Raw genomic sequence first — 18187 nt, 5'->3', positions numbered from 1 at the left:
GATATGCTGGGTACAGGGTTCTGGATCTTCTAGAAAGGGGGTCCTTCCCCCTTCTGTATGAGCTTTCAGTCTAAAAACATTTCATGCTAATACAGAGGTAAGCAGCAGCTTAAGAAAAATGAGTAATGTTTCCCTTCATTCTTAAGACTAATCTTTGCTCCACATTTCATACTTGGCAAGAACCTCTGCTTCACATTTTCATCCTAAGGCTAGGTCTTCTCTGTTCAAGTCGAATGGAGAATGAATTACCTACTAATTCAGATGAGAAAAATCTCAGCTCCCTGCTCTCATAAATTTGTGAAAATAAATGTTTCAAAAATAAATTACAATTCAATTGCCCCAGTTCTGATTTGAAAACATATGGTGAGACCACTGAGTACAATTTCCCACTACTCTTTTTTTTAAGTGTAAAAACACACATATACAAAGGTTTCTTATAATCTTGAAAGAAAAGGGTGGCATGCTATTTACTGACAGGCTGACCTTTACACAAAGAACCTTCACCTTCAACAAGCTGAAATTACTGTTACTGATGCCTTCAGAATATCATCTGCCTCAGAAAGAGGCATGTTTTGTCCAAATCTTACAGAAGTGCCTAGATGGACACCACTGGTCACCAAATGGTGTAATGCAGTGGGCAGGGGAAAATTATTTCTGCAGTACCAACCATGCATCTGATACTGTACAAGGAAAAAAAAAAGGAAATGTCAAATATGATTCCTAACATCAAGAAGCTTACAACTTATTGGTCAATGACATAGCACTTGAGCCCACAGCCATGTCTCACATTTCTTTTGAATCACCCACAGCATCTAATATAATTTTATAGATATCAACAAGAAGTTAATAAGAAGTTAAAACAACAATAGAAAAACTTAAGAATTAAGTAATGAAATACACGTTTAATACAGATGACCAAGAGAAGAGATAACAGCTGAGCTGGTGTCATTGTAATCTATGGAAAATGTTGCTCTTATTCTAATTTTATAGCATTTTTATTTTGAGTATGTACTGACACCAGAAGGTCCCTAATTCTACTCTTCAGGGAAGAAAAGAGCCAAGTAAGATTTTCCTAGAGGTAGGAATTGGAGGTCAGGCTGTGGCTGACCTCCACAGGTCAAGAGTGGCTCAGTCCTTACCTGCAACCTTTCCCAGACAGCCAAGGAAACCAGCCTTGAGCAATAGCTCTTTTAAGCATGCAAAACTATGGACCAACTTGTTATTGAAACCCTTTCCCTCTTGGATTCTTTGACCTTATTTGTTATCCTTCCATTCATGTATCAAAAAATTATTGAGCACCTACTATATACCAGCAATGTGTCCCTATCTATTACTTCTAATTCCTCACTACCTCTTCATTCTCTACCCTACCATGCACGCCTTGTTGGTCCTCAGCTCTCTTCTTCTTTCTGTGTATATACCTTATCCTTCAGAAAGTATGTCATTTCTCTGAGGTTCCCATAGCCTTTAGACTAATCAAGTCTAAAGGTCTAATTTAGTCTAATCCCTCTCCCAACTACATATCCTACACATCCAGATGGAAGAAGAGGCTAGGATGTCTGTAGAGTCTTAGACTTCCTGCTACTGCTATGCCTCATTGATTGTTCCTTCTCAGTCCTTCCTGCTAGCATCTCTTCCTCTAGGGATGTATTAGATTCTGAAAAATTTTCAATACTGAATGTGTCTTTTCACTCTATACTCTATCCTTGCGCAATTTCATCACCCTCTTCCTATCAATCACCAAGCTTACAAATAAATTTATTTCTATTCTTGCTCTTTCCATGCTTTAGGTCTTCACTGAGCCTGTTGCCCCTATTTCATCCAGATAACTACTCTTCTTTCTTAAATCTTACAGCCATGTTCCTCAAGGAAGTCTTTATTCCTCTCCCTAGAATAAGTTAGACAGCTCTGCCATGTGACTTTATTGCACCCTATTCTTTTCATTTGAAGTATTCATCATCTCCAATGATCTGTTTAATGGCTGTCTTGTCCCCTACACCAGGGGTCATTAAACAATGGTCCATGGGTCAAATTCAGCCCCCCTGCCTGTTTTTTAAATAAAGTTTTACTGGAGCCCAGACACACTTTTTCGTTTATGTATTGATGATTGCTTTTGTGTTTCAAGAACAAAGCTGAGTAGTTGTAAGAGAGATCACATGGCCTGAAAAGCCTAAAATATTTATTATCTGTCGCTTTACAAGAAAAGTTTGCCAAACGCTGCAGTAGACTATAAGCACCATGAAGGCTGAAATCATGCTGGTCATTCTCACTTCTATATTCCTAGCACCTAGCATAGTGCCTGGCACATAATGCCTGACTAACCGTATTTCAGTCTCAAGCTTTAACCCATCTTAGTGATATGAATGAGATCACATTAATTGGCCTGTGTTTAAGACAGCATTATAATCACTGCTTATCCAGATAATGATTGTAGCATTCTAGTCCAAAGGGGGAAGCAGAAATTGATCAAACAATACACAAATAAATGGATTATTACAACCAGAGGTAAGTGCTATGGAAGAAAGAAACACAGTACAATTAGAGTATGTAACAGAGAACCATATTCAAATACAGAATTTGGGAAGGCTTCCCTGAGGAAGTGATCTTTGACCTGAAATCTAAAGAGTGAATGAAGTGGACAAAAAGAGGTGGACAGAGGAAGAGCAAACCAGGCAGAAAGAATATCACATACAAATACTCTTATTTGGAGAAAAGGAACACGGCATGTACTAGGTAGGAACTGATGTTCTTGTCAAATAATGAAATATAAAGTAAGTTTCTTGAAAAGTTAAGGGTAGGATCCAAAATGGAGCAAATGCTCAGTGGGATATTTTTAATAATGTAAAATTTGAAACATTCTGTTGTTGGCCAACAGTGGGAAAATGGCAAACTATTGTATGTTCACAGCACAGCATAATCTGCATCCATTAAAATAATGTATATGAAAAATTTTAATTTGCATGGGAAATGCCTCTGCTATAATGTAAAGTAACAAAAAAGGACATTATTTCCACTATGTCATATATTTATAGAAAAATTTTCTAGAAAAAAGTGGACTAAAATGTTAATCATGACTGCCTCTTGGTGGGACTGAGTGTCCCATATTTTCTTTATGGTTTGCCATATTTTCTATGCTATGCATTTAAAACCTTTAAGATTGAAAAAATACATTTTATTGAGAAAATAAGTAAATATAAGTGTAGATCTATAGCTACACATCTGACAATATATAGTCTTTCCTGGCCCCCTGAATGAGGATGTAAAATGAAGATTAAAACCCAGCAGAGTTCATTGTCAATAACAAAGATTATTAGTGGAAGTTTTCCTGGAATGTGATTTAAGCTGTGCATATAAAAGTGCAGTAGGGACTCTGGGGCTAGGGAAAACTACCCTGAGATACGCTGCTCTATATAGACATTTTGCTTCTGAGGTTTTGTATCTTGAGTATTTAAATTGGGAACTTAATTTAATCTTACTCTATGTGTTTGTTCTCTTCCTGTCTAGCCATAATCCATCGGAAATGCTCCAATATCAATCTGTTTACGTAATTTAAATGAGGGTCCTGGAGAGCTCAAGCATCAGTTCTAATATTACTCTATTCTGAAAGCTTCTTTTATTTTTTTGCTCCTCAAACATCATCTTTAGTTTCTAGGCTTATTGGTCTCTCCCTTAAAACTATTACTATTATTAAAACTACAATTTATAAAAGTGGGAGAGTTGAGACTTCTTTTTAAAAAGTTTTGCTTCTTCCTGTAACTAAGTAGATTAATTGGTTAAAAAGATAAGAACAGAGAGAAATTCAGCTCTCACCACAATGATTAACTTGACTTCTCTTTAGTTTAAAAAAGAGAGAAATAAAATCTCATTCTTTTAGCCAAAAAATATTTTATTAATCATTCAGGCAATACATAGTTATGTGCCTATCTTATACCCAGGCACATGCTATGAAAATTGGGGAAACCTGCACAGTCTTTTGAGAGTGGGTCGAGTTGATAGCAGGTGCCTCCAGAGTTTGCCATACTTACCTAGGGCTTCCAAATCCCTTCTGGAAAGGAACGAGTTTCTTTTCCATCATGCTTTCATAGAGGCAAGACACTGGATGAAGGGCTGGGTAAAAATTTCCTTTAGTCTAGATCAGGGTTTTTCAACCTTGGCACTATTGACATTTTGGACCAGATAATTCTCTCCATTGTGGGGACTGTCCTGTGCATTAAGACATTCAGCAGCATCCCTGGACTCTTACCTACTAGATACCACAAGCACTCCTTCAGATGTGATCATCAAAAATGTCTCCAGGTGTTTTACCAATGTCTCCTTGGCAAGGGTGCAAATTGCCCTGGTTGAGGACCACTAGACTAAATCCATCAGACATTCAACCCTAGAGTAGTTAAGAAAACTGAGTTCTATGAAGGTAAAGGAAAGGAATGACGCAAAGAAGAATTTACCCCAAATTCCGCTGAATTTACTAGAAAACAAACAAAAGCAGCCAAATAATTGAACAAAGAAGAAAATATGAATCTTGTCAAATTGCTATGCCCTTCTGCCTATTCCTAGATTAGAGATGAATGGAAAGACACTGGCAAGACAGGTTATTTGCTACAACAGAAATGACTAGTACATAGATACATAGTACTCTCTACAGCACAGGAGTACAAGTGACAGATCTGGAGCTAGGAGGCATGGGGTCTCACTAAATAAATAGCTTCATTTCTTTCTGCCTCAGCTTCCTGATCTGTAAAATGGAGGCGTGGTAGGAGGGCAGTAGAGAGGGTTGTAAACAGATCTTTTAATTTTTTAATTCAATAAATGTTGAAGACATATTCTAGGCACTATACTTGAAGCTAGTATGGAAAAGATAAAAAGACATGGCCCCTCCCTTCAAGGAGATTACAGTCTATTAGAATGATAGGCAAACTAACAAACTACTACAATAATCTAAGAGTTATAACAGAAGCATGTACAAAAAGCAGTGGAAGCCTAGAAAGAATACCTAAATCTGCTTAGGAAGATCTTTACAGTGAAGCAGCATTTCATCCAAAACTTGAAAGAAGAGTAGAAATCTTGACAGGAGACAAGAAGGGGGAAGATATTCCAGTTAGAAAGGCAAAGTCATAGAGATTTGATGCTTTTTCAAAAATAATATTTAAGGTATATTTAAGGAACTACAAGTACTCCAGTGGTGCTAGAGGATAAATGGAAAAGAACATGAAATCAGCTATTATATTGTAGAAGATAATTTAAAACTTATGTGATAGACAGATCTTTCAGGAGTGTGGAAAATAAGTTTGGAGAGGAAGAGCCATGAGACCAATTAAGTGACTATTGCAATAGTCCACCTAAAGGCAGTGAAAGCCTACAGACAGACAATGATTATGTGGACAGGAATGGGGAATATTCAGGAGAGAGAATGGGCAAGATTTGAAGTCAGAATGTTAGAGGGATTATAGCTAAGATTTATGGAGGATTTTGCTAAGCACTTCTTTTTTGCAATACCTCATTTAATCCTTATGATCTACCTAATAGGGATGGAAAACAGTCCAATCTACTAAAAGCTAATTTGCCAAAGAATCAGTTATATTCACTAAATACTTGTTTTAGGGAATATTCATCTTGAAGTTAACAAATGTATTTTTTGGTAAAATTACTTTTTAACGAATTGGCTTTTGGTGAAATGACTTAGAACCTAATTATACCAATATCTCCATTTTATTGAGTAGAAAACTGAGGTTCAGAGTTAGCAAAGGGAAGGCCAGGTGTATAGAACTAGAGCTTTTAATTTCAATGTAGCTAACAGCATAGAGATAAAGGAAACAGAACGATCTGGGATAATTTGAGCTCTATTATGCTATGATGTTAATATTCTTAAATCAAGAACTAAAACATTAAAAAAAGTAGAGAGACAATGAAACTAAGCTCAAAATCTAACATATGAAGAGTACTATAGCTTCTTATGGCAACTTTCTTAGTCTTTCCTGGGGGCTTTTTCCCCCTTCAGCCAGTTGATGAAGATAATGAAAGCAAGATGGTTTTCTTTGCTTTTTTGTGGTTCTCTGCTATTTTTCTTTTTTTTTTGAGGAAGATTAGCCCTGAGCCAACATCTGCTGCCAATCCTCCTCTTTTTGTTGAGGAAGACTGGCCCTGAGCTAACATCTGTGCCCATCTTCCTCTATTTTATACGTGGGACATCTGCCACAGCATGGCTTGATAAGCAGTGTGTAGGTGTGGGCCTGGGATCCAAACCGGCAACCCCCGGCCGCTGAAGTGGAGCATGCGAACTTAACCGCTATGCCACCAGGCCAGCCTCTGCTCTTTTTCTTAACTACCAGAAATTGCCACGTATCTGGAGTCAACTATTTATAAGCATGTGACACCTAAAACTCACTAATCACCTTTAAACTTTCATCTCAAATACTGTTTCATCCTTAATATAGCTGGCATTATGTTTCTGACAATGGGAAAAAAGAATAATTCTGCTCTCCCAAGTATGAGAAATTTGAAATCTTTTAAACTCAACTCTGTATTTTGCTCTGCTTGAGAATCACTAGCAAAAGCTGCACAGGACCTATCTTGGATCTACAATGATTATGGTTTCTAGCTGTAGATAGTGGAGTCCACTCTAGGAGTTCAGTGGAGAGCAGTAACTCCTCTTTAGGGGTAGTTTTGTCACAGTGGCATGTAGTGCCCACAGGCCAGGGATGTTAAATATCCTGCACAATGAAGAAGTGTTTCACCTGAAACACCAGGAGAAGCCCTTTTGAGAAACACTGAGCTCAGAGTGAACTTCATGGGCATGCAGACTGTGCAAACAGGTCTCATTGTTTGGTTTAATGCTCTGCAGTCACCGCTTTGAAAATCGTAATACTTTTATGTTTGCATGGCTGTTTCATAAATGAAGTCCAGTGGTACAATGGATTACACATGCAAGCTGAGCAGGCAATGTGTGTGTCCTTTCTTCCTTGCCACCCTATTTGCGTACAGTCTTCATGATGCCTCATAAGCACAAGATTCTGGTGGACCCATGAGGTGTAGGAACTCAGAGAGTCACAAAGTGAGAAAAGGCAAGCATGTTACATCTATGACTGATTTAGAGGAGGCACTGACAGTTCCAAGAGGCTATGCTTTGCATTTGAACCAGAACTTGCTTTAGGGGCAGAAAGAAGGCAATGGCATCTTAAGAAATACAAGTGACCAAAGGACCCTATCATATCCTTTCTTACTTGTATTTTTACTTCCCTGTAATACCATTTACACTGAAAATGATGACTAGAAGAAAGAGGAAAGGTAGGGCAGCCCATAGTTCCCTTTCCTTTCAGTCCTTCCTTACTCAGCTTGGTAGGATGTGTGCTTATCAAGAAGGGAAATAAAAACAGTTGAGTTGGTTTTCTGTAGCATTTACACTGTTCTGACAAGCACGAAATACATATGCATGTACAAGCTACGAAATATGAATTGTGTAATTTTGGTGATTCCATGTATGAGTTAAAGGCTCTTATATTTGCATTTATAAATGGCATTGTACAATATAAAGATGAGTGGTAAAATTCATTCTAATAATTTAAAATTCCAATTTTTCTTTAGTTAGAATGATGTTAAAAAGCAAATAAAACACCATGACAAGCTGAGGGCAAGATAACAGAAGAAAGAAAAAGCTTTATATTTTAATACATATAATGGCACTTTTTCTTGCTTTTTGAACAAGGGGACTTACATTTTTCATTTTGCTCTGGGCCCCACAAATTATGTTGCTGGGTGTGTCTGAGCTAGATTAAAGGCCAGCATTTAGATCACAGATCTCTGAGAGGACCAGAGAACCAGGCTTTGATAATACATAGTTAGAAACAACATACAGGAAAAACCAAACCAGGAAAAACAGTTATTCCACATCACAGGGCTATTCTAGCAGAAACCCACCCCAGCACCACCTGCCAGTCAGCACCTATGACTCTAAAAATGGATGCCAGAACTCCTCCCCAGCTACCCAGAAGAACCAGACACCTCCATATGGTGTTTGCCAGAAAATCCTAACTCCCTGAGTGCAGTTGAGGCATCATGTTGCTCACTTCCACATTTGTGTCTTGAATGGGTGTATCTGATTGCTGGAAACTAGGTCATATATAGTGATTATGCTAAAGCCAGCTCGCAATTGTTAGCATCCTTCTCCAGCTAACTCCACATTTTGAAGTGAAGTCATTTTGATAGCCTGAGAGCATTCACAACATGAAAACTGGACAGTGCTACAAATCAGGGTCTTTCCTCTCCCCCAGGCATTGTTAAATATTTACTGGCACACCACTCATCTCATGCCAGCACTCTAGCTGCAAGAGAGTCTAGAAACTGTAGTTTTTAATTTTCTAGCTTCTAAAGTATGGAAAAGCAAGCAGAAAGGAGACTGGAGGAGTGTTGCATAAGCTGTCTTATAATATCTGCCCAAAAATTATGGTAGCCATTGCCTTCCGTTCTAGATTATAAATTGCTAACAAAAAGATGCTAACACACATTGAACGTTATTGGTACAGAAGGCTGGACAGGCTTTTACTAAAGGCATGACATGATGAGTCTACATCAGTGAAATAGAAGAAATGATAAAATGTGGGTTGATATGACTAAAATGCATTTCTATGATGCTAAACTATAAAATCCACATGGGCAGGAACCATGCCTGTTTTGTTTCTCACTATATCTCAAATCACCTGGCAAATAGAAGCCACTCAACAGTAACAAAAAAAAGATGCTTTAAGGATATTAAATATAGAGTTTAATTTTGGCATTTCTCACATTGTATGTAGATAAGACAATTCCAAACAATTTTACTGATTTTAGATGAGTTAAACTTCTGCATGTCAACAGTTTATTACGATATTTTCACATACATTATCTCATTTGAGCCTTATAACATCACTGAGTGGTTAAAAAAGGAATTACTACCCATTTCAGAGATGAGGAAATAAACTCCAAAAAAATAAAGTGAGCTGTCCAAACTTGTTTAGCTAGTAAATGCTGGTTTAAAATTTTCATTCTCTGACTCAAGATTCCAGAGTTCTTTCTTTCCTCTGTAGAACATATTTATAACACACATTTGATAGTGATTAGTTAGGGGGGAACTGTCAGGTTTTCAATTCGAGCATGAACTTAAACTCCATTATGTGCGATGGACACAATATCCTAATTTCACGCTGCAAATGCTTTTCTTCAAGAGGAAACATTCTTTCTTTGGAATTCTAGAAGGATCTGAATTGTGGTTGCAATTGCATTTTCTTAAAGTAAGTGATGTTGTTCAAGAGATGGGAGGAAAGACCTTTTTCTGGAAAGAGATAATCTGTGAATTCAATGCTTTTACCTTTTTCTAGTTAGGAATAGTATAAGTTAAATATTATGGATGTGCTTGATTATAATATAGTACAGGGATTCTCAATTTATATTACTTAAGAATTATGAGAGTGGTGGGTGGGGTTGCCAACAATACAAATTTCCAGGCCCCATCCCCCTAAACTGTTAAATTTTAAAGAACGCTGTAGTGCCATAGAATTCTATGAGAATCACTGGTATTGTGTATCTGACATTCAGCTTGTACAAAATATTTAATTACCAGAAGATGCATTTTAGCATGGCAGTCCTATTTTTAAAGCACTTCCATAGCCTTCTAAAACTTAAATCAATTGAAGAGATTTTGCCTCTTAAAAATATTATTAGGTAATTTTCTGCGTATTAGTACAAATCTTGCCACCTATGTTTATAATCACGCTCTGCAGGCTCATTTACTGTGGTAGTCAGTCTCAAACCCCTTGGAGCATAAATTCTTATTAGCATTATATGCTATGGAATTTATAGACAGCTTCTTACCATGATCTGTCCCTTCGAGCCTTTTGATTTTTCTATTTGAAGAATCACAATGGTTCCAAATGAGGATCTCTCACACCACTTCAAATATATGGCAACCTAACCACCATTAAAACACCCGTATAATATACAAGCCTGAAAGAATCAGCCCTAATTTGGGTAGATTGAAACGACTGTCAAAAGTCCTAATTCAGCGGTGTATTTCGAACTTGAAATCATGGTTTCTGCCTCCTACTGCGTAAATCTTTATGTTGGAAAGAAACCCTTACGGATTTTTAATTGATGCTCTCTCCTTTCACAGACGAGGAAATAGGCTCAAAAACCCCACAAATTATTGGTCCAAGTTCACGCCCAATATTAGTGACCAAGTCAGACAAAAACCCATCGGTTCCAGTGTAATGGCCAATCCAGCTGCATCTGTTACCACTGTTTTGTTTTTTTTTTTCCGATTTCTCAACTGCACCCCTATTTGCCCTGCTCTTTTTGGATAAAGTTGTTTTGTTCACGGTCCTTCCCCTCCCCTTTTTGCTTTTACGCCATCGGGTAGTAAAACCTCGCACAACCTGTTAATGAATAGCACTGGGAGTCCACATCTACCGCGGCGACTTTCACGGGCCTTTTTCTTTGGCCGAAAATTTCTCTGAAAGGCTCTTAATCCTACATTCCGCAGGGGGAGGGCGGGGAGCAGAGCGGTCACCGCGAGCTGACAAGTCCCTACATGTCCACGCGCGCGCCCGAGACGCAGCCTGCGGGCCCGAAAAGGAAACCAAGGAAGGGTATGCTAGGGCGAGAGGCAAGGGAAGGGGCGGGAGAAGAACACCGCGGTGGGAAATCCCTGTGCACCGGCTCTGCCAACTCCTGGCAAAGCCGAGCAGAGCCGAGCGTGAATAAATCTCATTAAGTGGCCGCGCGCACACACTGCAGCAGCGCGCAAGAAGAGGGGGCGCGGCGGCTCTCGCCGCACGTTCGAGAGGGAGCGTCAGGGCGGCCCTTTTATAGGCCGGAGCCCGCGCTCGCGCGCCCCCGCCCCTCGCGCCGCCCTCAGGCCACGCGCGGAGCCGCCGCGTTACCTGAGAAGGGCCGGCTGCGTCCGCCTGGCCCCGCCCGTTCCGCCGCCCGCCCGCCCGCCCTCCCGCGAGGCCGCGGCGGCACGAGATCTGCGCCTCGCCTCCCTCCTCCCGCGGGCGGGTTTTCTTACCTTGTAAAAAGCCGTCTCCGCGGCGGCCCCCGCCTCCTCTGCAGGATGCGAAATGGCGGTCGGCAAGGCGAGCGCGAGCACCGCAGCTCCGGCTGGTCCCGCTTAGCCTCCGAAACGGCCCTGAACACGGGTGCCCGCCTCCTGCAAGCCCCTCCAAACCCATCCGTGGCATCGGCGCTCCGCCGCCCCCTCCGCTGCCCCTGACCCAGGTGGCCGTGCCCAGCGGCCGAGTCATCGATCCCCGGCGCGGGCGCCGGCCCAGCCTTCCGCCAGCCTCCTCCCCCGCCGCGTGCCCGGGGGCGGGAAAGAAAACACCCGGCCCCGCCTGGGTGTCCCGCTCGGGCGCGCGCCCCGCTCCCTCCCTTTCCCGCCGCGTCCCCTCCCCCAACTACTCGCAGCCCTCCCTTCGCCACACACAAGCCCGGCCTCCCCTCCCCCAGTGGTTGCGTCCGTGACATCATCATCATGGCAACAAGAGCTGCAGCCTGGGACCGAGGAGCCCGTGTGATTCCCGGCGGTGGCGGCAGCACCAGCACCGACGAAAGCGCGACGGCGTCTCTCCTGTTGCCCCTCGCCGGGTGCTCCTGAGGAGGCGGCGGCAGCAGTGCCAACCCCGCCCGCCGCCGCCGCGGCTCGCGGTGTGTGTGTGTGTGTGTGAGGGGAGGGGGCCGCGCCGAGGAGGGGAGGGGGCGCCGCCGCCGCCGTTGCTGTGGGGCTGCCGCTGCGGAAGGAGCCGCCGCCGCCGCTGCTGCCGCTGCCAGGTCGCTAGTGAAGAGGAGGCGGTGGCGGCGGCGGCGAACATGTTCTCAGTGCGGATAGTGACTGCCGACTACTACATGGCCAGCCCGCTGCAGGGGCTGGATATCTGCCAATCCCCCGTCACCCAGGCCCCTGTCAAGAAGGTGCCGGTGGTGCGAGTCTTCGGAGCGACCCCGGCAGGTAAGCGGGCGCGGGGCGGGAGCGGGAGCCGGGGGCGCCGGGGTGCCGTCCCCGGCGCGCGCACGCTGCCGGCGCTGTCGGCGGCCGGCCGCCGCGTCTGCCCTCCCTCCGCCCGGCTCGCCTTTCCTCCCGCGCGTGACAAGCGGCGCAGAAACGGGGGTCTGCGGGGAGGCGGCGGGCGCCGAGTGTTTACACTGCGTGCGGCGGCCGGGAGCTGGCTCTGCGCTCCGGGGCGCGGGGTAGGGGCCGCGAGCTCCGCTCTGGCCCCGCAGGAGGGGCCAGGTGACCGCGCCATGTCTGGGGGGGACGGGTTCGCCGGGTCCCGCTCTCAGGTCGGCCGCCGGTGGGACCGCGGACATCCCCTGCGTCTCCCAAGTGCCCCTTTCTGGAAATGGCTCGGGGAGGAGAGGGGAAGTGTCAGCTCTGTTGTCAGTCGCTCCTCCTCGCCGCTTCTCAGCAGCGCTCTCCTCTGCCCCTTCCGGAGAGGCGGTGGGCTGAAGCGTGGCGCCTGGGGCCAGAGAATCGTTCTCATTGAAGTGACCATGTGGTTCTGCTGGGAGCGCAGGTCGTGACTCCTTCGAGTTTGTAGCCCCAGAGTCTGGGGACAGGGCAGCATCCTCAGGTGCGGTGCTCTCAGGGAAATGTGCATCCGTGGAAGGAGGAAATGCGTGTTTATGTTGCCCAACGTAGAACACCCCACTTAATAGCGTGAATTTCTTGCGGACTACAGCTCAACTCAGCAACACAAGCATTAAAAGATGCCCCTTTGCTGGGTTGTCGGGTTGCATTTGTATACAGATAATATATTTAAAACGAACTATTTAGAAGAACGAGCCAGATGGGGAGACGGCAGTGACAAGCTACCTTCTCAGAAGCTTTTGGGGGTTTATGATAATGTAAATAGGATAGTGGCCAAATTTACGAGATGTTTTGAGTTGTTTTACGTTTCTACGTGCTTTGAACTGCCTACGTGAAATAACGGAGCTGCCTCCTAGAAAGGGATGCTCTTGCCTCTAGCTGTGTATTGCCCTATGGGATTTTAGACAGCGTTTCCCACTTGATGCTCCTTGCCCTAATCACCATTCATCTTATTACTAGTCAATTTCTGTGGACTACCGAGATAATAGCACTACTTTCCCAAACACAAGCGCTCATTCGAAGCAGTTATCTTTTAATGTGAATTCTCTTTGTTAAAAATTTCAGTGTCGTCAGTGAGATTTGGTAGAGTATTCCTTTTTAAAATAGTGGGAAAGATTTTGATGATATGGACCTTGTAAGATGGGGAATTTGAGTGCTGTTAACAATTCGTTGAACGTGTAACACTTGAAACTTTGGAGGCTGGAAATTAAAGGCAATGAAGTGTTCTGAAGGATAGATTTTTCTGACCTTTTAAGTATAGCGGTGCTGTCTTTGTTTCTAACTGGAATTTCAGTGTAATAATCTGTTTGTTCTCACTTCAGGTGCAGAGAAAGGAAAAGATAGTGACGTTGATATGGCTCTGTTCAGTAGATTTCCAGATTATAAAGCGATATGCTCATAGGATATACTGTGGCATTTTTGAGTATTAAAGTTTGTATGGTTTGGTTTACTTTTCTACACACAGTTTTTTTTCCTCTACACAAGTCGTTAACTATGTATCGCTGAGTGATTTTCAAGCTTTGTTTCATAGGAAACTTTTGTTTGTGGAAATAAATGAATTGCACTGTGAACTAGTAGTAATTCTACTACCTGAGAAAATATTCTTTAAAAAATAAAGAATATGATGGACTTTTGTGTTTCTCAGTTTAAAAAAATAGACGTATGAACTATGATTAGAAACATTACTTCTTCCTTCTTGGACATCTTACAATAGATTACCAGCCCCGCCTTTAAAAAAAAAAAACCCCAAACTTTTTTTTTATATGCCTTGAAATGTATAATATAAATGAATATAAAAGTAAGACTTTTTGTGTATACATTGAAAGATAAACTTGGTACAGTGAAACCCAAACTTCAGGTTGTTAAGGATTATCAAATTGAGTTTGCTATAAATATAATTCACAGTTTCAAACATAAAAGTTTTTATGTTTCTTCAACAGGTGAAAAAATTGGAAGTCACTGGTATACATTTAGAGTTTACAGCTTTCAGAAATCAAGTCAGCATTTTTAGCACTTCAGAAACTCAGTAAAATTAGCGTTAATTAAATATAAACAGAAACTGTCTAATAATCTGCTTGTGAATTCTCTCCTCAAAGAAAACTAGTCCAGTCCACCCAGTAAAATAAAACTTGAAAATAGTTAATATAAAAGAGAGATCAATTTGGCTTCATAAAAGTCTGAATGCTAGAATTTTTAATGAAGACAGCTTTATTGTTTGAAAGTATAATTTATATTTATATATTTACTAATTAGTAAAATAAATAAATGAAAAATTGTAACATGATAAACCTATGTTACATAAAGTACTATAAATTTAATTTTAGAAGTCCTTAATTTTTTACCTTGGTTTGCAGAAAAGATGTTTTTAAACGGAGTTTGCTTTATGAATGAGGTCCTGAAAAATAGTAGCAGAAGAAATTTTCTCCCAAATAAAGTGGCCATATCAGATTTATATTATAAATTCTGAATAGGTTTATTACATTTTTACCAGTTCAGTTTTTCTGTTATAGCATGAAAAGTATTTTTCTGCTGTAGAAAACAGTCCAGTTGACTTCTGATGGTCCTATGTTTTAAGAGCATATCTTGAGTAATTTAACAAATAAATGGTGTGTTAGGTTTAAAAGTTCTCATATCTTAAGTTGGTGAAATTTGAAAAGGCATTAAAAAAGTGGCGTATTCAAATTTGAATGGTAAATCCTGACTGATTTAATCCCTTGCTGACTGAGGATATTGATTTCTGAGAGATTCACTTAAATTTTCTTTGTGCGAGTGATAGAATTATTTAAAAAAAACAAAAGCCGCTTCTGCTTTTCTTTCGCTCATCTTTAAAATATCTTGAACATTGTTTTGATATAGCAATGTGTTGAGCAGTATAACAACATTTTGGTAACTTGTTTTGATGAAGGGAAGCAAGGTTATAAATAACTAAAGTACGGGACAGTGTTTTTTCTCACTTAGATTGGATATGGGTGTGACTGCTGTGGGAATTCACTTTAAATAAAATCCTAAGACTTCATTGTGAGGACCTGACTCAGGTGGACCTGGGAAGCTGTCCAGTGTCCACATCCCAACTCTTGCTTAGTTGCTTGATGTGACTCACTTCATGTTGAGCTTAGACAGCTCTCTCAGTCTTCTCAGCACAGGGTTCAACAGAATTATTCTTTCGAAAAGCTTCCCTGCTGAGACGCAGAGTAGGAATGAATAGAAGAGTGTGAGTGAGATGTTCACAAAGCAAGTAATTAAACAAAGTAGGCCAAACAGACTATAGAGGGAGCTGCTTGTCTTTCAGATTACTGTAAGGAACTCTGCCAATCCCCGCTCTGAGTCTTCCTCCAGCTAGTGAAAATTTTAGTAGACTGTTCTAGATGCTGACTGTGAAACATGAAATCAAGTTTTTCACATGAGAGACAATTCTGAAATGCTGTATAAATTTATGTAGTTGCTTAATAACTTCATTTTTTTAAATAAATTGGTGGGTTATTAAATGTTTGAGATGAGTACAGTTTTGAAAACTAGCATTTATCAAATACTCAGGTTACAAATAATTTCTCTAATAAAAATCTTGTTTGTTCATAGCCCCTTTCTTGCTAAACCACTTAAAAATATTTTAAGATCACGTAATACCTATTTGATATAATTAGTAGATTTTTGAGGAACACTACTGAGATTTAGTGATTTACCACAAACAAAACTAGTCACTTTATTTAGTAGGTATTTGAAGCCCTGAGTAGCAAATTTTATTAGTTTTCTGTATTGTGTTTGATTTAAAATCACAATCAGGAAATCAGAGGCGTAAGCAGTAGCTCTCTTAGAGTCTTTGGACACAGTAGAATCTGGTAATACGTGATTCAGTTCATTCAGTGAACGCTTAATGAGAACGTACTATGTGTATTGAGAGACTTTGTTAGGTACCATCAGTATGAACACCTTCTACCCTCCAGAAGCTCACAGTGTAGTAGGGACGATAGACATGTAAGTCGAACAAAGCTTGATTGGAGTATAATAGAAATGGGTATAAGACAAAGTGAAAACTCAAAGAAGGACACGTTCAGTGAGCACCTAGCAGGCAGACAGGGGAGTGAGTCAGGGAAGGCTTCATGAAGGAAGTATGGATTAAGTCATTTTAAAGGAATTTTAAAATTTAAAAATTCTGATAGAGGAACAGATACAAGGTAATTCACAAATGAAGAGAAAACTGCTCTTGGCAGGGCAGCTTGGCAATGCATATCAGAATCCTTGAAATGTTCTTTTTTGACCCCATAATTCTAGTTTTAGGGATTTTAATCTATGAATATAAATCTTTTGGCAAAATCTGAATTATCTTTTGAACCCATCTACTTCTTGTCATTATCCATCACCACCTTAGTCTAACGTACTGGCATTTTTGGATGCGTTTACAGTAGCCTCCTAATCTTGGCCTACCCCAGTCCACTCTGTTCCCTTCTACTCTGTTTTCTACACTGTAATCAGAGGGATCTTTTCAAAATGCAAACCTGATTATATCACCTACTACTTGAGATGCTTCAGTAGCTTTCCCTTGCATTTAGGATAAGGACAAAGCTACATGTCTTATGTGGTGGCGTCTACATATCTTACAAGGTCTTGCATAGTCTGGCCCCTACCTTTCTATCCAGTCATGGCTTGAGCCATGTTCTTCTTGCCTTGCTCTTTGTGTTCCAGCCATATTGGCCTTATTTCAGTCCCTTATTCTTGCCATGCTCCCTCCCACAATGAGGCCTTTGTACCTGCTGTTCCCTCTGCCTAGAATGTTTTTCCTTTTCCTTCACCTAAACTCCAATTTATCTTTCCTCAGGGAAGCCTTCCCTATCATAGACTCTCAAAGTTCCATAAACTCTGCTTCATAACACCTGCTATAGTTGTAATTTTATATATGTTGGAGATCCATGTCTGTTTTTCCCGATAACCTCCATAAATGCTGGTAATGTGTTCATTTTTGCTCACCATTGTGGAGTCAGTGCTTACTACAGTGCTTGAAACTCAAGCATTTGTTGCAAGAATTATTCAGTAGATGATAGTCGTCACAGAGAACAACCCCAGATATCCAACAGTGGGGAATTGGTTGCATAAATTGGGCATATTCATATAGTAGAATTTGTCATTAAAATTATGTTTTAGGAGAATATAAAATAATATGGATAAATGCTGTCAATATAGTATGTGAAAAAAATCAGTTTATGAATAGTTATTTATTAAGAATGCAGAAAGGAATTACCAAAATGTAAAGGTTGGTTATCTCTGGGAGGTGTTTTTTGTATTTTTCAGATTTTCTACAGAGAACTGTATTGATTTTATAATTAAAAACTATTCATGTACCAAATTAAGGAAAAATTGGCTTTCTAGATATGGTTCAGAAATACTGTAAAAAAGATTTGGGGTTCATATTGAGCTCCAAAATAAGTCAACCAAAATGCATGATTGCATGTTAATAGTGTTGAACTTGATTATATAAATTCAATTTAGGAACTGCAAAATGATTTTTATATTGAAGCAAGCCAGTAATTTCTGGTTTTATTATACCAATTTATATGTAAACTGATTTTAATATTAAAATGCTTTGACAAGTAGCGTGGTTTTGGCACATGACAGCAATGAAACAGAGCAAAGGCCAGAAACTGACTCAAATATGTATAAGAACTTAGTATATGGTAATGGATGCTACCTTTACCTATCAGTAGGGAAAAGAAGAATTATTTAATAAACAGTGTTGAGACAGCCAGTTAGTCATCTGGAAAAATAAAAAGTTGGCTTCCAGCTGACTCAAAGATTTAAATGTAAAAACAAAAAATGAAGGATAATTGGGGCCAGCCCCGTGGCCAAGTGGTTAAGTTTGCACACTCTGCTTCAGTGGCCCAGGGTTCACCAGTTGGGATCCTGGGCACAGACCTACACACTGCTCATCAAGCAGTGCTGTGGTGGCATCTCACATAGAAGAAGTAGAATGACTTGCAACTAGGAGATACAACTATGTCCTGGGGCTTTGGGGAGAAAAAAAAAAGGAAGATTGGCAACAGATGTTAGTTCAGGGCCAATCTTCCTCACCAAAAAAAAACCTTA

At 40.8% G+C, this 18187-nt stretch overlaps 2 protein-coding genes across 5 annotated transcripts in view; one reads left to right on the top strand and one right to left on the bottom strand.

The window, feature by feature from the left end:
- Positions 1 to 11827, bottom strand: part of LOC102148804 (uncharacterized) — a 62842-nt gene extending 51015 nt beyond the window's left edge. Inside the window, exon 1 of the mRNA XM_070225441.1 lies at positions 11036 to 11827. Coding sequence (XP_070081542.1) covers positions 11036 to 11502 — 467 coding nt within the window. The 5' untranslated portion in view covers positions 11503 to 11827. The remainder of the gene's footprint in view (positions 1 to 11035) is intronic.
- Positions 11060 to 18187, top strand: part of REV3L (REV3 like, DNA directed polymerase zeta catalytic subunit) — a 178605-nt gene continuing 171477 nt past the window's right edge. For 2 of the 4 annotated variants that reach the window (XM_070225413.1, XM_070225412.1), the window contains exon 1: positions 11060 to 11974. Coding sequence is in view for 2 of the 4 variants with exons in the window: in XM_023650935.2 (XP_023506703.1) it covers positions 11836 to 11974 (139 nt within the window). In the remaining 2 variants the exon portion in view is untranslated. The remainder of the gene's footprint in view (positions 11975 to 18187) is intronic. The other 2 variants (XM_023650935.2, XM_023650934.2) reach the window with 1 other exon arrangement.

Source organism: Equus caballus, chromosome 10 (assembly GCF_041296265.1).
Source record: "Equus caballus isolate H_3958 breed thoroughbred chromosome 10, TB-T2T, whole genome shotgun sequence".
Classification (NCBI taxonomy): Eukaryota; Metazoa; Chordata; class Mammalia; order Perissodactyla; family Equidae; genus Equus; species Equus caballus.
The sequence above is the reverse complement of the archived record's forward strand: the minus strand, read 5'-3'. Positions and strand labels throughout refer to the sequence as shown.